This window comes from Nannospalax galili, unplaced genomic scaffold (genome assembly GCF_000622305.1).
Source record: "Nannospalax galili isolate Female #2095 unplaced genomic scaffold, S.galili_v1.0 scaffold356, whole genome shotgun sequence".
NCBI classification, from domain to species: Eukaryota; Metazoa; Chordata; class Mammalia; order Rodentia; family Spalacidae; genus Nannospalax; species Nannospalax galili.
In genome coordinates this window covers 1853990-1875261 of record NW_008338126.1, presented here as the reverse complement: position 1 = coordinate 1875261, position 21272 = coordinate 1853990, and the positions used below count along the sequence as shown (strand labels likewise).

The window sequence follows — 21272 nt, the reverse complement described above, 5'->3', positions numbered from 1 at the left end:
TGTTGCTCTAACAAAAGTAGACTAAAGACAAAACCAACCCTTTTAATGTCTTCTATGCACTTAATGATGTAGCTCCTCTTGACTGCTTCCTTCACTGCATAGGCATCACTAAGAATTGTCAGGTGCTCCTCCAAGGCTTGCTGAATAAGGCTACTGGGCAAGGTTGGAAGATGAGCCAGTTCCCAGAGTACGTCTAACACCTACAATAACACCATTATGATGAGCCAGCCGATAAGCACATAAGACTGCTTTAAGCATTTGTAGCTAGAAAAATCCATTTGATTTTCCTGCCTTTCCAGATGTGGTCTCAAATCGAGCTTCCCGGCCTATTCGTCCAATCAGACTCAATAGCTTCTGTCTTACTCTGTCACTCTCGGTCTCCCAGCTCTGCACATGGAATAGATAAGACATAGGGAAGGTGTCACCGTCAAGCTGATGAAATTAGCAAAAACTTTAAACTTGAGTTTAAAAGGTTAATAAAGTAAGAGTACATTTAAGTTTAAAACACTTAAGTAAAATTCTAAAGTGAGTTTGACTAACCACATACCTTCTGAATGAGAACAAACAAATGATTAAGCTGATCTGAATTAAATTTCACAGCTGCTGCAGCAATAATAGTGTGAATGTTCTCAATTACCGTGGATGACTGTCCTGACTAGAAAAAAAAATGAGACATTGAGAAAAAATTAAAGTCTTCTCCCTGGCTATTTATACAAGCAGCAGCAACAACATAACAAAGACAAATAGACTGTAGCTAATCAGCATTCACTTGCAAGATAACACTGGCAACTACAGGAAGCAACTATTATTACTGGTTATCAGCTGATCTTATTTAAATTCCTAGTGGCAACAAATCTTTTAAAGGACAATCTAAAAAGGCATTAAGAATCAAGTTCTCAGTCTGACATTTACTTTAGAAGGAGAATAAGATAATGCCAACGAAAAATCCAACTGAAATGATTTTCAACAAGATAAGAACTTAAAACTGATAAAATTTTAAGACAAATACACTTTTGGTACTTCATAGATGGTGTTCAGCGCTTTAGATGAGTATTATCTGCCTCGTTTTCAATCTTGCTTATGAGATTTATTTACCCATGAGCATTAAGTCTCTACATCAGAACTACTGACTGTACTGTGGATGACTGACATTCACTTTATAGCCTCAATCATGGCATAGTCATGTCTCGCTACTCATCCTATTAAGATCAAAGGTCAGGGATGTTTGTAGATTCAGTTCTTTAATTTTCTCCATATCTACTATGCATATAGGGCTATTCACTCAGTGTAGTATAAACACACTCACACGTATACACATATGCATCATAGACTCTAATCTTTAACTTCATGTGGATTCAAAATGTATTCTGACAAAATTATATAAGAATATTGGACCCAAGGCCAAGACATGGGAAGTAAAATTTAGGGATACTGGACTGTTTTTCTTTAATCCTGCCCCTGACTTTCTGTAGGCTACTCTGCAATGCTGAGAAGGGACCCTGTTAACTGCATTTCTCACAGTCCTCTTTCAGCTATCTTCCTACAATATTCTGCCAGTGAGGGGCAGTGCTGGGAGATGAAAAGGCAGGAGGAAGGAAGGAGTACTTCCAGCTCAGAGAATCCCTGCAGCCCTCCCACTGCAGTGTCCTCTCCTTGGACTTGATGCCCCTGCTTTCTTTTTGCTTCTCCAGCTTCTTCTACCTCAACAACACCTTTGTAAATAGTCAATTATCTGTATCTGAAATACCTAGCACAGTTTGTTTTCTGAGTAGATTTTAATGATATACAGAGATTAAGTGGAGCACCAGGTTTCTTCTCTGGCTCAGCAATTAGGTAAAGGATAATACCAAAAAGAGGGAGAACTAAGTTTGGACTTAGTGCGTGTGAGGTGTCGATAAGATACCTAAGTGAAGGTGAAGTTGTTATATATTTAGTCATGCTTCACTGGGGCTCCAAGAAGAGTCTGAATCATAGTCAGCAGCACACAAATGTAATCAAAACCACAGAGTGGATGACTCTGATTGACAAAATCTTTTGTGGTTAGAAAAGGGTGAATGACTAAGGGCCTGAAAAACAACTTCAGACATTTAAGGCCAAATAGAAAAGAATCAATAACAGAAAATTTTAGAGGGAATACCCATTGGACAAGGTGGTACACATCCGTAATCCCAGCTCTCTGGAAGCTGAGCAGATGAGTGCAAGTTTAAGGCTGGGGGTAAAAAAGGATGGACAGAAATACAGAAAACCGGTAGTGCGGACAATGACCAAAGTGAAGGGAACAAGAAAGGGAGGGCATGGAAGATTCTGCCATACCTGATCAGTCTTGGTAAGATGAAATCTGAACTCAGTAATCCTACCCTCCTCATTTATTAAGTTAAGTAGGAAAAACCATTAATGAAAACTGACAAACAATACACAGAAAAGAACACTAGGCTGGTAAACAAAAGACATACGCCTATTCTTAGCTCTGCCACCAACACATGGAGCTTTCAGGAATGCTTTCAAATTTTTTGATTGAAGCAATGAGAAGACCAGACCAGTAGTTTGAAACATTTTATGAGTATGGAATACATTATATATATACAATTCTAATAAAAACCCCAAACTGTAAAACAGAGTGGGTATAGCTCCTCTGATTAAAGCAAAATGAGGTCCCATTTCCCAGACTCTTCACAGCCCTCCTCCCTTTCCTGTAATCCAAGCATATTAGAAAAATGTAGAAAGAATTCTGATCAACTTACTTGTATCTTCCAAATTTTAGTGAGCTCATCTAAAGATAATTTACTGCCCAGGAGTTCAATAATTCCCTTTATGCGATCACAGTATTGTGCTTGATCTATGTTGCCTAAAAGAAGAAACATTAGAAAAGAAGCCAGATGCAGTGGATACTGACTCTCTACAATTCTAATTCTATTTCTTCAAAGCCAAATAACTTCCTAAGACTATTTAAGGGCTAATAAAAATGAACAGTCGTGAATCTTTTTAAAATAAAAATAATTTACATGTTTAAATTACAAGTAATTTAAAATTTTTTGAAAACAACTTACCTTCTAGTGCAATCGACAGAACTGAGTTTTCAACTAGCCAATCTAGTAATCTGTCTGTATCTATAGCATTCTTCACAGATTTGGATAAGGTGCTATCTTCTATTAGTTTGGTGACCTAAAATGACAGCATGACTGTGACTGAATATGATTCATAGAATCAAAATCTTCATATATAACATGCAGTAATTTCTATTAACTCACAGTATAGTCTGATAATTAGCCAAAGTATATCAAAGCCAAGTTAGCTTTGAGGAGTTAACAGACTACTAATTGCACTGTCTCTTTAAAAAGAACATGGACTCATTCTTACAGCTCTTACTCTGTGGCCCACTGGCTATGAATGATGTGCATTAGCTCAAACTGCAATCAGGGACTAGAAAGAGTCATTCTTTCTCTGAAGATGAGAACTTCAGGTTATGAAGCCTGGGAGCTATCCATGGCCATCATCTCCACAACATGAAGATGTTCCGGAGTACAGAAGCATGATGTGGACGAGTACTGGTAAGAGCCAAGTCAAACTGTACTTGTTCACACATGTCTTTGCCTATTCAGGGTCTGGCTTCTCAGTCCTTCACATATGTCAAACAGCTCAGTCTCCTTTCAATAAATTCTTCTTTTGGCCTAAAATGGTCCAGTTTATTTCACCTGGAGCCAAGAATTTTAAAACTAAGGAAAACTAAAGGAGACATGACTGGAATTATAACTGAACTATATTGGTTCCATTAGTCATTCATCAAGCCCAACCATACTCTGTGATTCTAATATGAGCTTTAGGAAGCTACAGAAAATTATTTTTTAATTTTGTTTACATTAATACTGCTAAAATCATTTTGTTTTTATCCTAACATCTGTTGGAAGATAAAAGTCATAGCTGAAATAAAAAAGAATTGTCCCTTAGCAAATCTCTAAGGATTATACTGTGGGAAATTTCACAAAACACTAAACATTTCAGAGAATAAATTTTGAAAGTAGTATGAATAAGATTATTTTACTGACAACTATAAACATATGCATTGCTGTTATCTCTATTTTGTATGATTAGGAGAAATTATTCTTTCTCCCAACATTTTTATATTAATTATATTTGGCAGAAAGTAAGATGTTTATGTCAAGTCTTCTAGAAACAAATGCAAACTTACTTCTTTGAGGGAATTCATTTTAGCACTAAAATGTGGTGATTTTAGCATTCGCAACAGGATATCAAGGCGAAGATCATCCACAACTGTCACCAGATCCGGTTGGAAGCGCATGCAAAGTAACTTAATGGCAGACAAGAGCTCAGGGATGCTAACCAATCTCTTTCATTTAATAAAAAGAGAAAAACAAAAACTGTAAAAACATTTTTATGCCAGTTCTCACGACACACATAATATAGGGTAACAGCCAGGAGATAGATCATGTTTTACATGGCCAATTAGCTACATTTGTTTCTAAACAAAACTTAAGCAAAGAAAAAGGAATTGCTCTAGAAGAAATTCAAGGCCAAAAAACCATGGTAAGTGTTAACACTGCTCTAAACAATTTCAGATACACTTAAAAAAATACATTATTTTAATCCATGCTGATTACAATATCATTAAAATTATGTTAGAAAAATCCTGAACGGTATCACTTACTGAGAATACTATATTCATTATATTGACGGACGTAACATTAACCACAGTTGTTTTAAAAAATACCATTTTGGGGGGGTATGTTAGGAAATTTAATGTTAATCTGATCTGAATGACATGAGATCAGAATTTAGAGAGCAATGGTGTGGGAACCCTGCCAAGTGCTAGCTCTGCTTTCATTGACTAATGGTTCTAGACCTATCCGGCTATAAACAATAATTACCTTGTCTTTGAGGTCTTTCTCCTCTACACTCCGTACATCCTGGATTGTAGTTAGGATGACAGGGTCTAGCATGGGCTGTTGACAGAAAACACCAGTTAATAAGAACTGAGTATGAGCCAGAGCATAGGGAAGCTACTTCTTCATCCATCACTCACAAATGAAAATGTGAATTCTAGCATCAGTGCCACTAATAATTATTTAGCTACCCAAGTGCTCTTTAAACTGATTCTTTGCCTCAGGTTTATAAAACAGTCCCTCTCATTATATCTTGTAAGAGTATGGCTACGTTTTTTTCTTCTCTTTCTTAGACAGGGTCTTACTATGTAGTCCTGGCTGGCCTGGAACTCACAAGAGATCAACTTGTCTCTGCCCTCCTCCTCTTCCTCTCTTCCTCAGCCCCACTCCATGGTGATGCCCAACCGCACATGGCTTGGTATGCTAACTTTGTAATAAAGCATTTTTTTTAGATAAAGTAAATATTTTGCACTTGACTTTTAAAAAGTGGATATAAGCATAGACTATGCAAAATATGCTATCACATAAACTATTTTTGCTATGAATGAGATTCATGACATACTGCCCCAGAATTGTAACACAATCATACATCCAACTCTAAATCATTACATGAAAAGAGGTAAAATTTATTTATTTATTTATTTTTATTCATTTATTTATTATTTATTTATGAATGACAGCAGACCAGACCCAGGTGGCCTGGAACTCTTTATGTAGACCAGGTTGTCCTTGAACTCACAGAGATCCACCTGCCTCTGCCTCCTGAGTGCTGGAATTAAAGGTGTGCCCCACCATGATCAGCAAAAGCAGTAAGCTATTAACAGTACATATAGAAACATGGCTTCCAAAGGGCGTTAAGCTTAATGCAATTTTCTGCAATCTATGTAAGTTACAGGTTTCAAAGGCTTATTTATAAAGAAAATTAAAAATGGAGATATTCTGATGTGACATTTTGTTTAACAAAGCTTATTAAATGAAATGTAAAGGAGTAAGAAAGTACCATAGGCCTTTAGCATTAGAAAACATTCAGGGGCTAGAAAGTTGCCTCAATGGGGAAAAGGTTTGCTGTGCCATTATATAGACCTCAGTTCAGATCTCCAGCATTCATGTTAAAAATAAAACAATATGAAAAGACCAGCAGGTGTGTGCCTGCAATCCCAGGGACCAGGAGGTGGGAACAGGAGGATGCTGGAGCGTACTGGCCTGGACTAGTCAGTGAGCTCCAGGTTCAGAGAGAGACCCTGTATTGAAATAAAAGAGTAGAGGGTCACAGAGGAAGATACCCTACATTGACCTCTGGTATAGTAGTACGCACGCGCGCGCACACACACACACACACACACACACACACATAGAGTCCAGGAAAACTGAACACTCATAGTTTTGACTATTATGACTTGTTGAATTACAATTCTGCAAAGGAAGCAAGTCTGACATGATGTGCTGCAAAACTGTTATTCAGGAGTGACTAGGTTAGTAAGCAAGCCTAGCTGACTGCCAACACCAATCTAATGTAACCCACAATCGCAATGAAACAATCCTGTGAAGAAGACAGGGACCCATGCTTCCTCTTTATAAAAAAGTAAAGAAAAAAACAACAGCAAAGAGAAAGTATATTTGATAAAAATGAATCATTAAAAAGTCTCAAATGGTAGAGGTCTCCCTACACTTTGAACTGTTAGAATTTTATTATTTTCTGACAGTATTTTTACTAAAAGGACAGTGCCTTTGAAAAACAAGTTTTTCTATATTACGCACCATTCTGAGCAACATGATAACAAGAAAATTAATACTGTTTGCATGTCTTGGCTCATCTGGAGTGATAATGTAAACCAGCTTAATCATACCTGTACCACGGAGGAATTCAGGTACTCTGCACACACGCCTAAGGGCTGCACCAGGGCGGACACCGCCTGGGAAAAGACAGTAAACAGAAAGATGTGAAGGAGGTTTCCCTTTCAAAATTAAGCAAATCCCTTTTCATATATCTGAGAAAAATTTAAATGGTGATTTGATCAAGTCACGAAAGAATGCTTATATAAACTAAACTCTAGAACAGGAAGTAATAGGGAGGCATCAATCCATTTAAATTATTATAGAAATTTAAATTAGAATGTCAACAAAACTTCTCTGGAGGAATGAATGATTCTAAAGTTTATAATGTATAATATTAAAATATTTTCTTTTGAAAAGGAGAAATTTAGAGAGTAGGTGAAATATGCCTCTAACCCCGCACCCCCAACTAAGACTTATTTGAAGAAAATTAGAAAATGTTACTAAAAAATTCACAAGAGCTCCAAATAAACGAAGGAGACAATGTGTTCCTGAATAAGAAATATCAATATTATAAAAATGTCAATTCTCTGTGCACTGACCTATACATTTAAACGCTGTTCCAAACATGGTCTCAGTGGTTTTTTCTGACATGCTAGCTATTTGTAGAGGAGTAAAATATGAAAGCAAGTTGGAAGACTTTAGAAAACCATGGGCAGCAGTGGCACTGCCAATAATCAAAACAGGAAGCATTAGCACTGAATAAATGCCTACAAGAGAGGCCCAAAACAAATCACATACATATGGGGTTCTGATATATGACAAAACCAGTAAAAACAAATGGTAACAAAAAGAGGAATTATCCAGGCTGGAGAGATGGCTCAGCAGTTAAGAGCACTGGGTGCTCTTGCAGAGGACCTGGGTTTAGTTCCCAGCACCATGTGGTGGCTAACAACTGTCATAACTCCAGGTCCAGGGAATCTGACACCTTCTTCTGACCTTCTTGGGCATTGTATGACATGGGTGCACTTACACACATGCAGGCAATACACTCATACACAGAAAATAAAAATAATAAGCAAAATATTTTCAAAAATAAATAAAATAGGAATTATTCAACAGAGGATCTAATATCAATTGGTCATTTGAAAGAAAAAATTAGGTCCCCATCTTATACAATATAAAAAAATAAACTGGATATATCAAGAGCTAAGTTTAAAAAGTTACAAAAGCATAAAAAGAAAAAACAATAACCTTGAGGCAGAAGAATATTCCCTACACACGTTAGAAAAAAATAGGTATATGAGGTAGGCAAGATGGTTCAGTGGGTAAATACTAGCAACTCTGACAACTGAGTTCAATCTCCAGGCCCTACATGGTAGGAGAAAACTGACTGCAACATGTTGTCCTCTGATCTCCACACATGTGCCACACATGTGCCCATAAACATATGCACATGTACTCACACAAAATTGGCTTAATATACAAAGGATTTCTAAAAATTATTGACACTACCCAAGACCTAAATAGTCAATTTATAGGCAAAATACAAACTGCTAGTAATTACATGGTGAAATGCTCAAGTTCACAGAATATCAGAGTACTGAAAACAAAGTACCATTTGTCCATTATATTGGGAAATCACAGACTGAAAATTATTTAGTACTACTTATTGAGTACAGACTGGTTGTATAGCTTTTTAAAAAAATTTATTTTTTTTATTATTACTTATGTATATGAATGTATTGCCTGCATGTATGTAAGTGCACACGTCATGCAGTGCCTGTGGAGGACAGAAGAAGGCATTGGATCCCCTGGATCTGGAGCTATGTCAGTTGTTAGCCACCATGTGGGCACTGGGATTTGAACCCAGGTCTTCTGCAAGAACAGCCAGTGCTCTTAACTGCTGAGCCAGTTCTCCAGCCCTGATGTATAGCTTTTTAGAAAGATTTAGCAGTCAATTCTCATTTAAGATGTATGTATAGTCTATGAACCAGAAATTGCACTAATTTTTGGTGCTACCCAATGACTTAACAACCAGTTCTTGAGAAACAAATAAGCTAGACAAAACTGTCTCTGAAGGATATTTCTTTCTTTTTTAAAATCAGTTATGTTCCCAAGTCAAGAAGCCATTTCCAACACACTTAGTATAGGGATCAAAGGACAATCCAAGCAATCCAGTCTAAGTAACTTCAAGATGTGGAAAGGAGGCTTCCTAGCCAGTGGTGGCAAGAAAGGGTGCTATTACCACACAACCATTTGCTTTTCCTGATCAATGTTCTGCCTTCAGCCAAAGAGAGACCAGGGGAATTGACGAGTCAATTCCACAGAACAAACTGCTGTGAGCCCAGTTTGTAATACATAGGAATACTATTTTACCACATCATTTTCTGCATTGATCCAATTATAGTAAGCAGCATAGTATCATCATACATATTATCTCTGTCTCCCCAGAGCTGGGATTATAAGCATGAGTTACCACGTTTGACTTTTTATGTGGGGACTGGGAATCAAACTCAGGCACTTAAATGCTTGCACAACAAACACTGTACTGCCCAAATTGTCTCTCAAACCTGATTAACTTTCAGATTTAACTCCATGTATTCAGATAGTGTCTCCTGGTTGTTTACCAACTCAAGTACAGTGAACCTGTACACTGAGCACAGTGAGTGGTTTAACTCACCCCAAGTTCTATATCTTCTGAATGGAGTTTGGCTTGGATTGCTGCAAATCCACCTAATTCTCCAAACTGGAAAGAAAGCAGGTGTGAATTAATTTTGAAATGCTACACCCTAATAATCTAAGTAAGAAACTAAGGCTAACATTTTACTTTACCACTGTATTCTATAAAATTGATCTTGAAAGAATTACCAGGAATGCAATTGTGCCTTTGTGGTATACTGTGGTATACTGCAGATGTGCTAAGCCCAAATCTGAGGTTCGGTTGTACACATTGCATATACATATAGAGAAGGAACTATATAACATTATCTCCTGAAGAAAATATTGGGATTACTCTCCATAGCTGTCATTTGTTTAAAAAACTCAGCTCTGGAAAAATCGCACTAGAAAATGGGAATGATATCGCAAAACTGTATTAATAAAAGTGTCTACCTTATTTACCAAGTCCACAACCCATCCATGAGGCTCCTGTGAGGAAAAAAAAGCCAAAATTAATAAGTGTAAAAACTTCCCTGAAGAACCCTTGCATTTTTTATAACCTGAATGGAAAGTCAGAAGAAAAGCAGTGTTACATTTGATTTGAAAGTTCTTCCCAAATGTTTCTTAATTCTTTGATATTATTGTATACAATTTTTGAAGCATATAAGTCTAGATTTTTGTGGGATTGCCACAAGGTGGAGCATTCATGTGTTTTGGGGCACCAGGGATTGGTTAAGTTCTCCAAGTAAGTTGTATCTTATTTTGGCTTTCCAAAACAGAGTAATAGAGGCCCAAGTTGGCTTTGAATTTGTTAGGCAGCTGAGGGTAGCCTTGAATCCCTGATCTTCTGCCTCTACTTCCCAAGTGCTGGGAATCAGGGAATCAGAAAAGTACACCACTATACATGGCTCAAAGTTTTATTTCAAAATTAAAAATGATTACACAAAAAGTATGCTGGGCGTGGTGGCACATGCCTTTAATTCCAATACTCGGGAGGCAGAGGCAAGCAGGTATCTGTGAGATCGAGGCCAGCCTGGTCTACACAGTGAGTCCCAGGCTAGCTGGGGCTACAGGAGACCTTGTCTTTATAAAAAGAAAAAGTGACAATGAGGAATTAAGGGGTTGGTGTTTTAGTCACAGCTTTACCATTAATGCCCTTAGGCATGCATTTTCTTCATGTTCTTTTCTCCTCCTTTCTCTTTCCCAGCACTTACAGGCCTTAGGTTTGGGCAGAAGAGATATCATACCTGCTTTCATAGAGCTCATATTTTAGGAGAGTTAACAAAACCAAGCAAATTACCACAGACACAAGTAATTCATATTACATGGTTATAAAAGTAAAAGCAAAGGGTTCTTCAAACAACAATAGAAGGAATCATCTCTACTCAGAGTGGCGGTCATGGAAGAATGTATGAGGCAGTTTTTAAGTTGGAACCAGAAAGATGCCAGACATTTAGCCATTTAAAGGATAGTCCATTCAGAGAGACTAAAGTAGCCAATGTTGTTTGGAGAACGCAGAGTCTACTGTGTTTGAAAACTGAGAGAAATCTTTCCCAGTTTGGACATGCTGAGGTATGGAGAATGACACACATGAAACTGCACATAGAAGGAAGGGTGAGACTGTACAGAAACTGGTAGGCTAGGGCTACAGGGGAGAGAGACTAAGATACAGGGAATTGTCCTCTGCTCTCCACATGCATGCACACACATATATACACCGTGTGCGTACCGCCTTTTCCCACATAGGTAAGATGGCAACAAAGAGCTCAGAAATTAAGAAGGAGGCAGAAATCCTGTGAGGTAAGCAAACTCTGGAGGCAATGTTCACTGTAAAGGTACACGTGGAACCCTGATACTCCAAACTCCCATCTTCATGAGAAACAGGACATAGAACCAAGGTGAGGGCAAGGAAACTCAGAACAGACTCTCACATAAAGGTGGAACTTACAAAAAGAAAAAAAAGAAAAAAAAACATCTAATGTAAGGGCAACTCAAGCCTTTACCTGCAGAGGAGAAAACAAGGAAACCTGCCTATCTGCCTTTGCTACTGGACAGAGATGAGCAGAAATGGGACCCAAAGTTCTCTAAGAGTGAGTAATCACAAAGCTGTATTTATCTAGCTTGGCTGCTCAATTTCACTGACTTTACGGTCTGAAAAACCTTACTGTACCCAATTCTGGGAGCCTGTGTGCATTTTAATGGAAACCAACATTTATTCTAAAATGATCACAGTCTGCAGTGCTTTTAGGCACCTAGAAGAAATAAAAGTAATCCCTTTTGGAGGACAAGAACTTTCAATTCAGGCATCAAACACTCCCCCCTTAAATTCTAAGACATGTAAGTATACAGAAAAACAAGAATAAATATAACTTCTAAACACACATATACATACATACAGTAACAAGTAGTAGAAAACAGATCTACAGATACAAGACAGAATATAAACTGAGCAACCAATAACCACACATCAAATATATGAGTGAAGGACCTAAGACTGGGGGCTCAAGAAATGTTTCTGCAGTTAAAGCACTTGATGCTTTTGTAGAAGACTGGGTTCAGCTCCCAGCACCCACATGGCAGCTCAAACTGTCTACAACTCCAGTTCCAAGGGATCTCTCTCCTGGACTCTGAGAGTACCAAGCACACATGTAGTGCACATACATACATTTTGCAGACAACCATTCATACACATAAACTTAAAGTGAATTAAAAAAAAAACTAAGGTTAAATGATCAGTGTCAAGAGAACTAAAGAGAACTGATATACAAATAAAAAGATGGGTAAAGTACTGCATGCCTGTAATTCCTAAAATCCCAACAATTGGGAAGTGGAGGAAGGCTGATCATGAATACAAGGCCAGTGTGAACTACACTGAGTCTTGTCTCAAACATAAAACATACTCAAATATACTGAAGTTAACGACTTAAATGAGCAGGTTAAATAGAAAATGAAATACAAATAGGAAAAAAAGGAAACCGGTCTACTGATCTGGGGGGAAAAAGTGTTACAAATGCCGCACAAGGAGAAAAAAATATGGAAAATATGAAGGTAGTTAAGGGACATGGAAGACAGAATGTGCAGTATGACATATCTCTAATCAAAGTTCCAGAAGAAGACTAACAGAGAAAAGCAATTTGTAAAAAGGTAATGACTGAAAAAGGGCCAGAGCTGATGCAAGGTTAAACCACCAGAGGGCATCAGAGGACTCAGCTGGTAAAATGCTTGCTATTTCAAAAACCAAAGCAGAGAGTAATCAAGGAAGATAACTGACATCTCACACAGAGATCTGCATACTCATGTGTATAAACTCACAGGAACAACCCTCCCCACCCCAACGATATAAACCGTTAGATTTAGAGGTCCAGCGCATCTGCAACAAAAGAAACAAAAAGAGTACCTTGGTCAGTGACATGACAGTCAAAAAGATAAGCATCAAGTAGGAAGAAGAGATCTGAAAATACAGGCAGAGAAGGAAGATGCACTTCTCTTCAGGAATCAGACTAGCAGCCAGCTTCTCAACAGGCTCAATCAAAACCAGAAGATATTGTGATGATATATTTCATATTATGACAAAATAGCTATCACTTCTGAATTTAAAAGCCAAAGAAAACATAAGAAATGTGCAACAAAAGTTCAGGCCATTAAAAATAAAGTCAATCACCAACGGAAATTTAAAGCACATTTTATAGGATAAACTATCTTCTTTATGAGGTTAAAAGAAAAAAGATAGGAAAGAACTATATATACTAAAGATACAGAGACAACACTTACAGGGGGTTATCGCAGGAAATAAGCTAAGGTCTTTATGTACTGCTCTGAGGAGAATAAAGATTTTGAAATTTAGGCTTTGTTCAGTTAGAAAGTTAAAAGTTTAGGGGTAGCCACTGAGAGAAAGAGAGGGAAACTCTGGAATCTTTCATGAGGTTTGGATGTGAAGGGAAACCATGCTGACTCTACAGAGGATGTGATATTAAGGGCAGAATTTTCAGAGACGGACAATACCAGAGCATGCTTGGTAATACAGCTGGAACAATCCACTAGTGAGGAAAAGACTGAGGACACTGAAGAAGGCACAGGAACTCTAAGGAGCAACATGCTTGAGAAGGCAAGAGAAAAGGGCTCTAGGGCTTCCGTGGGAGAGAAAATTCCTTGTAATAATGAGCGGACAAAGACTAAATCTTTCTGGTCTCAGTTGTAGAAATTAAAAGAAGAAGAATGAATGCCTGCTAAGTACTTACTACAGTAAAACATGTGCAGTGTTTTTATACATATTTGCCATGTCACACAAGGAACATGAAGAAAATATTTTAGTATTGGGGGAAGCTATTCTGTAAAAGTTCAAATTCATGGCTGCATGAATCCTTCTACCTCAGTATTTGGGTTTGGGGAAGTACTTTAGCTTGGTTTTAATTTCTCATGTATAAAAAGGGGGCAAAAATCATATCAAACTCAAAGCGTTAGTGTGAGATTAAATTTCAAAGTGTGCATTCACTGTCCTTGCCACTCAGTGCTTCTCTTCTTTCTGGGTATTGTTTGAAGCATCACACTACAATAACCAGTCTTTTCTCTGTATTCCACAGATCGTATGTAATTGTATCTATTGTTTATTATACTGTGTTATTTGCTTTATTTCCTCCACTATATTACTGCAATATACATTACATTTGTAAACTGTTATGTGTTGTTTAAGTTTCTTGAAAGTGGACTTGGAGTGAGGAGGCCCTCCTCCCTGGTCTCCTCCAAAACTACCTGTCTTGAGGCAGGCTGGCCCCCTCACTCTGTAACAAGGACAAAGGAAAACAGCAAGCAGCTAAGGACATTAAAAACACTGTGTCTTGAGAACATCTAGAAAGCAAACTATTTCCAACCCAGATTATTATTTATCCTATGACATAAAAATGTCTGCAGTGGGAAAGAGAAGATGGAAGGCTTATCCATGGAGAGACCCTCTGCTCTGCCAGCACAGAAAATCTTTTCTCAACACATTTCACGACAAAAAGATGAAACAAATATGTTTACCTTTTGGAAAGTAGATACAGGTGAAATAGCAAACATATTTCCTTCTCCAAACACATCTGCCCAATTCCTCTGAGATACTTTCATTCTGTTTTTAAAGTGGTATTCATTATCAGGATTGAAAGCCTACATTCAGAGAGAACAGAAAAATACATTAGCATTAGAAAAGAACATAAAAATATAGCCTTGGATTCTTTCATGAATGGAGTTGTTGAAGAATACCAACAGAGCTCAGGCCCTGGCTGGTACAGGAGCAAAGGACTAGTGTGATGCCCCCTCCCCTGATGGTGTTTATGCTGAGGGAGATGAGGTGATTGTGGGGTGAGACATCTGACTTCAGGCAAAGCAATGCCAGTACCCCAAAGGGGCAAAGGCTGCCACAGGTGGAGCCGGGTGGCAGAAGCAGTGTAGACCTGCAATTGGGGAGAAAGGCAGGTGCTATAGAAAATGCAGAAGCCAAGTAATGCTCGATGTAAAAGTATTTAAGATGTGATCAGGGAGGCATAAGGAAAGCTACTGAATGATTCTTTGAGTTGAAGAAAAGCAAATATTTTCAATTAAATCAAAACACAAAGAGAGTAGGGATTGCTTTCTGGGATACTGTACCATTGTCAGCACTCCCAGGAGTCCAATGGGAATTGGATCTTGTTTTATTCTCTCTGCAACCAGTTCAATTAGCAGCATCAACATGTTATAGATTCCTTCATGAATTTCAGTACCCCACTTGTGAACAGCACTTGATGTCAGGAGCTACAAAAAGAAGAGTCTAGAGTCTAACTTGGAAAAAAAAAAAGTACAGTTTATCAAATAAATCTCAATCAAGAAATTATGATCAAAATGCCTTTCTGAATGCAGATGACTTTAAGACCAATAACTAATCCATCTTTTTCTTCATTTTAAAGTCAATCAAGTATTGTTTTGAACTTTAATTTTATATTTAAAAAGTTTGTATAAAAGCAGTTTTTTATTTGCTCTTCTATTTTTCATTATTACTACAGGAGGCCAAGGGACACAGAGCAAGTACCACTTGAGATCAACTATGGGAACTCTTGTTTTCTAACTGTTGTGGCTGTCAACAAAGTTATCAGATTTTCAGAGGCTCTAATGAGGGATGATACCTGTTCATTCCACTCACACCTTACAAGGCCCAAAAGATAGGGCAAACATAAAAGCATTTCATAGATCGTAAGGAATTATTAGTATATCTTGGTAAGTTGTCAACATTCATCAGTATTTCTGGAATTTAAGAAATCGACAGCATTTTTTTCATAGATTCTTACACATTTTTTTACATTTCAGAAACAGGACTGAATCTTCCCAACTGTTGACTAGACAAGGACTCTCAATGTGAACAAATATTAGATATACATTAACTAATTTATTTTGCCTTTACTTTCCTTTTCAATATGTATAAAAGTAATATTTACCTTTTAAATAAATAGCCAAATCTAAAGTAATTCAAAGTAATAAGATACTATAATCTGTGCAACTATTTCTCTTAGGTATAATATCAAATATAAAAGAATGAAATATCATATATCAGAGAGCTTCTTAGATTCATTAAAATCATGAGAAACTGGACTCTCCTACCCTTTAGTTTTCTAGTACTTAGGAAGTCTAGGTCAGGACTAACTACCAGATCAGGGAATGAGAAATCAAAAGATTACACTTAAATCTCTAGGGTGGTTTCATGGGTTTTCTTTTTCTATTTGTTTAGTTGAATGGTTTCTTTTTCTTTTTTGTTGTTGTTTGTTTTTGAGATAAGAGTGTCAGTTCAGGCTGGCCTGGAACTGGATATATAGCTCAGGCTGGCCTTAAACTCCCAATCCTCCTGCCTGAGATTCCCAAATGCTGGGATTACAGGTGCACACCACCAAGTTCAGGCTGGTTTCATGTTTCTGCCAGATTCTCATCAGAGGGAAAATACTGTATGACAAAAATCTCATTTTGGCCTCATTGAGAACTTAAAAAGAGCAGTTTGAGGGGCTGGAGCAATGGCTCAGCGGTTAAGAATACTGACTGTTCTTGCAGAAGAGCTGGGTTCAAATCCTAGCACCCACATGGTAGCTAACAACTGTCTGTAACTTCAGTTCCAGGGGATCTGACAGCTTCTTCTGTCCTCCGTGGGCATTGCACAACACAGGTGCACTTACCTACATGCAGGCAATACATGCCTACACATAATTTTTTTTTTTAATTTTTAAAAAGGAGCAGTTTGAATAAGCCTAAACTTCAGAAGTTGCAGAGAACAATCTCAATTCCAAATGAGCAAAAAATTGTAAGGCTAAATTTATATAAACTGGTGATGTTCTAATTTTTTACAAGAATTTTTTTTACTGTACATTGATCACATAACTAAAAATTGAGTCTTAAAATAAAATGAAGCAGATGACATTTAAGCAGCTTTATGTCATTTCAAAATTAAAATATATGTGGATTACACACCACTCAGTTCTCATCTCATTAGTTCACTTTTTACTTTGAAAATGAAGTTCTGTCTACCTTGTAGAAGAGAGAAGGGTAGACAGGCAGCACCTTGGGGGGAAGATGTGAAGTAGCTTTAAATACAACCATGGCCAAACTTGGATTATTTCCTCTGGCTAAATAAATCAGTAAAGAATCTTGGCTGGCTGAAAGGTAAAAAGTGAAGAACACAGAAATAACAAGTTTCTTTCCTATACTTTATTCACACAATCACTTGTTACTTGCTGCCTTATACCTAGAAGGCAACTAGCAAGAAAAGCCTGGGGAAGAGGGGAGAAAGGTGAGCACTGCATGAGGCAAGTAACACAGCTACATGAAATCCTACTAAGTTTTCTGGAGGCCAAGCCTATAGGTACACACAACTCTGTCACTCTTCTAATTTAAGAAAGCATGTCTAACTTTTAGGTAGGAAAATCTTAGCAGCTCTAAACCATGAGAGAATTTAACATTTTGGCTTTCCTAAAATTGAATCACACAATTCAGGGTATCTTTGTGCTCATGGTCTTAGAGAAAAAAAATCATCCAGCCATTTGACCACTTATTGTGTTACTATCAGCTGAAGGCATAATATAAAACAGTTCTCAGAAGCAGCTCTGTTCAGAGTTAGAGTATTATATACCAAATACTCAATTTGCCATAGAACTTTCTGGATCTGGAGGTCCTCAATCTAAAGGTTCTTTTCTTCTAAGACTTATTGACTCCTTATTTTTTATTTATGTGAATGTGTATGCATCAATGTATGTGTAAAGCACATGTGTGTGGGGTGCTCATAGAGGCCACATGAGGATGTTGGATTCCCTGGAGCTGGATTATAGGTGTTTGTGAGCTGCTTGACACAGTTGTTGGGAACTGAACTCTGGTACTCTGTAAGAGCAGCAAGTGCTCTTAACCAATGAACCAACCCTGGACCCCTAAAGGTTTTCCTTTTCTTTTTCTTCCCTCCCTCCCTCCCTCCCTCCCTCCCTCCCTTTCTTGAGGCAGGGTCTATCTATAGCCCCAGCTAGCCTCAATCTTGCTATCTTGCTATGTAGGATAGGCTGGCCTTGATTTCACAGAGATCCGCCTGCCTCTGCCTCTGGAGTGCTGGTATTAAAGGCATGCACCACCATACCCAGAAATAATGTTTTCTTAAAGTAATAAGTAGGTTTCTAGTACTGAATAAATTTGCATTTCCTTCTCTATAAACTTATGCTCATTCTATGACCTATGTTATTGTATACTATAAGAAATCTGCTACTTTTTAAAAGCCATTATTTATTAAGAGAATTTTTGAAATTTAAAATTATAAATTGGTAGGTAAATTAATCTAAAATACCTTGATTCTACATAATCTCTGCCCCAAAGACAAATTAAAAGCATTTCTCCCTTTTAAGATTAAGCCACTTTTGTTTCTGAAATTAATTTTGTTATTTTTTAAGTTTTGGACCAAGGACTATCATCCCAAAATGCAGATGGGAACAATCATTTACAAATGGATAGTTGGTAAAATACAAACTTCCATTCTGTAGTTCTAATGATTTATTTGCACATGGGACAAAAATGGATGCAAACTGGGGTAGTGTAAGAGAGCAGGAGACACACTCATTCACTCAACTAGGATCACTGAGTCCTTTCTATGAGCTAGGCACTTAGTTTTCCAATGGGGAAACAACAGTGACTATGACATAGTCTCTCTTGTGAGGATCTAGACTCATGTCCTAAAAGGGAAATTAGGCTGAGTCGGATTGCTTTTATATGAATCCTGTGATCTTCTATTTGCACTGTGAAGAGAAATTGCTCTCTAAGAGATATGACCAGAATGGGGAGTAAATCTATTACTCTGGTTTTGACAAGAGTTGCTGCCATCCATATGCCATTTTGATAGGAAGAAGAAATTCTCAGTAGTTTTAAAACATCTGTTTCTGTCTCAGTAAAACAACAGCAGAAAGTGGTTCCTATTTTGGTGAATGAATACAATCTTTCTAAACCTTTAGTTTACTAAGACAATTTCCTAGTATAATTAAGCAAATCTATTCTCTAACAATTATGTAATAGAAAATAGAAGTTATAGTCAACCAAAGTATAAACATTTAGATGTTAAAGTTTCAAATTCAGAGCTACTTATATATTAGAGAATTCCTCAGTTGAATAAGATTCACAAATTGATTTTTTTCATAAATATCCAAAACTGAAACAAAAAGCTTACCTACCTCTGCCCCCACCAGAAAAAATCAAATTAGCACATTTTTCTTACCTTTTTAAATGCTTCAGGCATACACCTCTCCATAAATCTTTTACAGTTCTCATCAGACTCGGAAAGACCTTGGTCAAATAAATGAAGAGGATATACTGTATTTAGATTTTAGGGATTTTTTTTGTAGAGTCTGTATACTTCATTCCAAATTCATACATATAGACCATAATATTCATCACAAAAGCCTTGATTCTCAGCATTAGATCAGATCCTAATTAAAATTGAAATGCTTGTTGTATGTCCATGTCACAATAATTTACATGATCTGATTAGATAAAAGAGCAGCAGCTACTTACTAGTTATTTACTGCCTAAACAGCTTTATAGAAACACAAATATTTTTAACAATGCCTAAATTAGTCTTTTTTCCCTAAAACAAGTAGATAAACTCTGTGTAAATAAAACACAAAGAACTAACTGTGCCTAGCACAATATATACAATAAGTGATGACTACCAAGTGAATAAAAGAATCCACTGTAAAATTCCCAAAAGGAAGAAATACACTGCTTTCTTAAACTCAACAATGAATTTTTATCATTGGGATATTGCTGACAATTTTATTTTTCAGAACCACTGCCTAGCATCCTAACAAGTTTTCAGTAAATGCCTATGTTTGGAAATCAGTCTTAAATGCACACAGATGTCTGTTAAACTTAAATCTAGGTCTAATTAAAAATATTTCTTTTGATGCATTTAATACTTAATCATAATAGTAAACTATGTGCCCTATCCACCCCCCTCCCTTCGTCCTTCCCTCTCTCAGGTGTCTGGCCTCATATACATTAGGGACAAGTTTTCAGTAAATGCCTATGTTTGGAAATCAGTCTTAAATGCACACAGATGTCTGTTAAACTTAAATCTAGGTCTAATTAAAAATATTTCTTTTGATGCATTTAATACTTAATCATAATAGTAAACTATGTGCCCTATCCACCCCCCTCCCTTCGTCCTTCCCTCTCTCAGGTGTCTGGCCTCATATACATTAGGGAAGTGTACTACCAGAGCTCTTTGTTTCCTACTCTTAAAAAAAAAAAAGCCTGAACTGAATCCAAATTTAACGCCAAATTAAAAGTTTGCGGGGGGGGGTGTTAAGTCAATTTTAATCTCTAGAAAGTTCTTCAATTATATTATAAATAGTGTAATATACTCTACTGGAACTGGAAGTTAACAACTGATTTATTTCAAAGCTTTTATTCCATGGGGATTAACAAATTCCTAGTGAGGAGCTACAGAGAGAGGTCAGAAGTTAAGAGCACTGGCTGCTATTGTAGAGGACTTGGGTTCAGTTCCCAGCACCCACATGGTAATTAACAACTATTTATAACCAGTTCCAGGGGATCTGACAACCCTCTTCTGGTCTCTGTGGGCACTGCCTGCATGGGTGCCCAGACATACATGCAAACAGAGTTAGGGAACACATATACACATAAAAAGGAAATTGATTAAAAACAAAAACCAAAGACTGATGGAATAAATGATTTATCCAAGATCACAGACAGATAATAAGAACTAAGATTAGGGCTGGAGAGATGGCTTAGTGTTTAAGAGCACTTACTGCTCATCCAGAGGACCCAAGTTCAGTTTCCAGTAACCATGTCAGGTGGCTAGTAACTCCAGCTCCAGGGGCATCTGATGCCTCTGGCCACCTCAGGCACCTGTACTCATGTGTACCTATCCCTCCCTCTACATAATTAAAAAATAATAGAAACAAATCATTAAAAAAAAAAAGAACTAAGATTAAACTATGTGCCCTGTCAACAAAAATGTCCTCATGCATTCTGAAGTATGAAAGCTTACCAAGTCTTGCTAGGTAGGTAGAAGCCAACAGACATTTGCCTAGTGATTCTTCTCGCTTGTATGGGATGGACCAATGATCAGTCAAAACACGGCTTTCCAATTCATATAAATTTGTTGTAGGGAATTCAATTCCTTCTCCTGAGCAGTTTCCATTTTCATCATTCTTCTGACAAAAGGGGATAAAAATAAAAAAGCAAATGCCCCATTAGTGACTCCTCCAAACATTTAGTATTTAACACAGAACAGGTGCTTAATCAATGGTAATTAGTAATACCAATATGGTAGATTCCAACTTCTTTCTCAAAGTTATACTTTTTTCATGAAGAATATCTTAGAAATTCTCAACTTTTATCATTCTGACATCCTGACTCCCTTGCAAAGGTTATGTCTGTCTTCAAAAACTGAACTCT

The 21272-nt window shown here is 37.2% G+C and overlaps 1 protein-coding gene across 3 annotated transcripts in view; it reads right to left on the bottom strand.

Annotated features, from left to right (window-relative positions):
• Positions 1–21272, bottom strand: part of Usp24 (ubiquitin specific peptidase 24) — a 142231-nt gene that overhangs the window by 88563 nt on the left and 32396 nt on the right. For 2 of the 3 annotated variants that reach the window (XM_008832980.3, XM_029563467.1), the window contains exons 2-15: positions 20863–21028; positions 19066–19133; positions 14955–15098; positions 14352–14474; positions 9786–9821; positions 9355–9420; positions 6746–6811; positions 4884–4958; positions 4187–4345; positions 3048–3162; positions 2742–2845; positions 548–655; positions 292–387; positions 39–200 (exon numbers count right to left, since the gene is read on the bottom strand). In XM_008832980.3, the coding sequence (XP_008831202.1) occupies positions 39–200; positions 292–387; positions 548–655; positions 2742–2845; positions 3048–3162; positions 4187–4345; positions 4884–4958; positions 6746–6811; positions 9355–9420; positions 9786–9821; positions 14352–14474; positions 14955–15098; positions 19066–19133; positions 20863–21028 (1488 nt within the window). The remainder of the gene's footprint in view (positions 1–38; positions 201–291; positions 388–547; positions 656–2741; positions 2846–3047; positions 3163–4186; positions 4346–4883; positions 4959–6745; positions 6812–9354; positions 9421–9785; positions 9822–14351; positions 14475–14954; positions 15099–19065; positions 19134–20862; positions 21029–21272) is intronic. The other variant, XM_029563466.1, reaches the window with a different exon arrangement.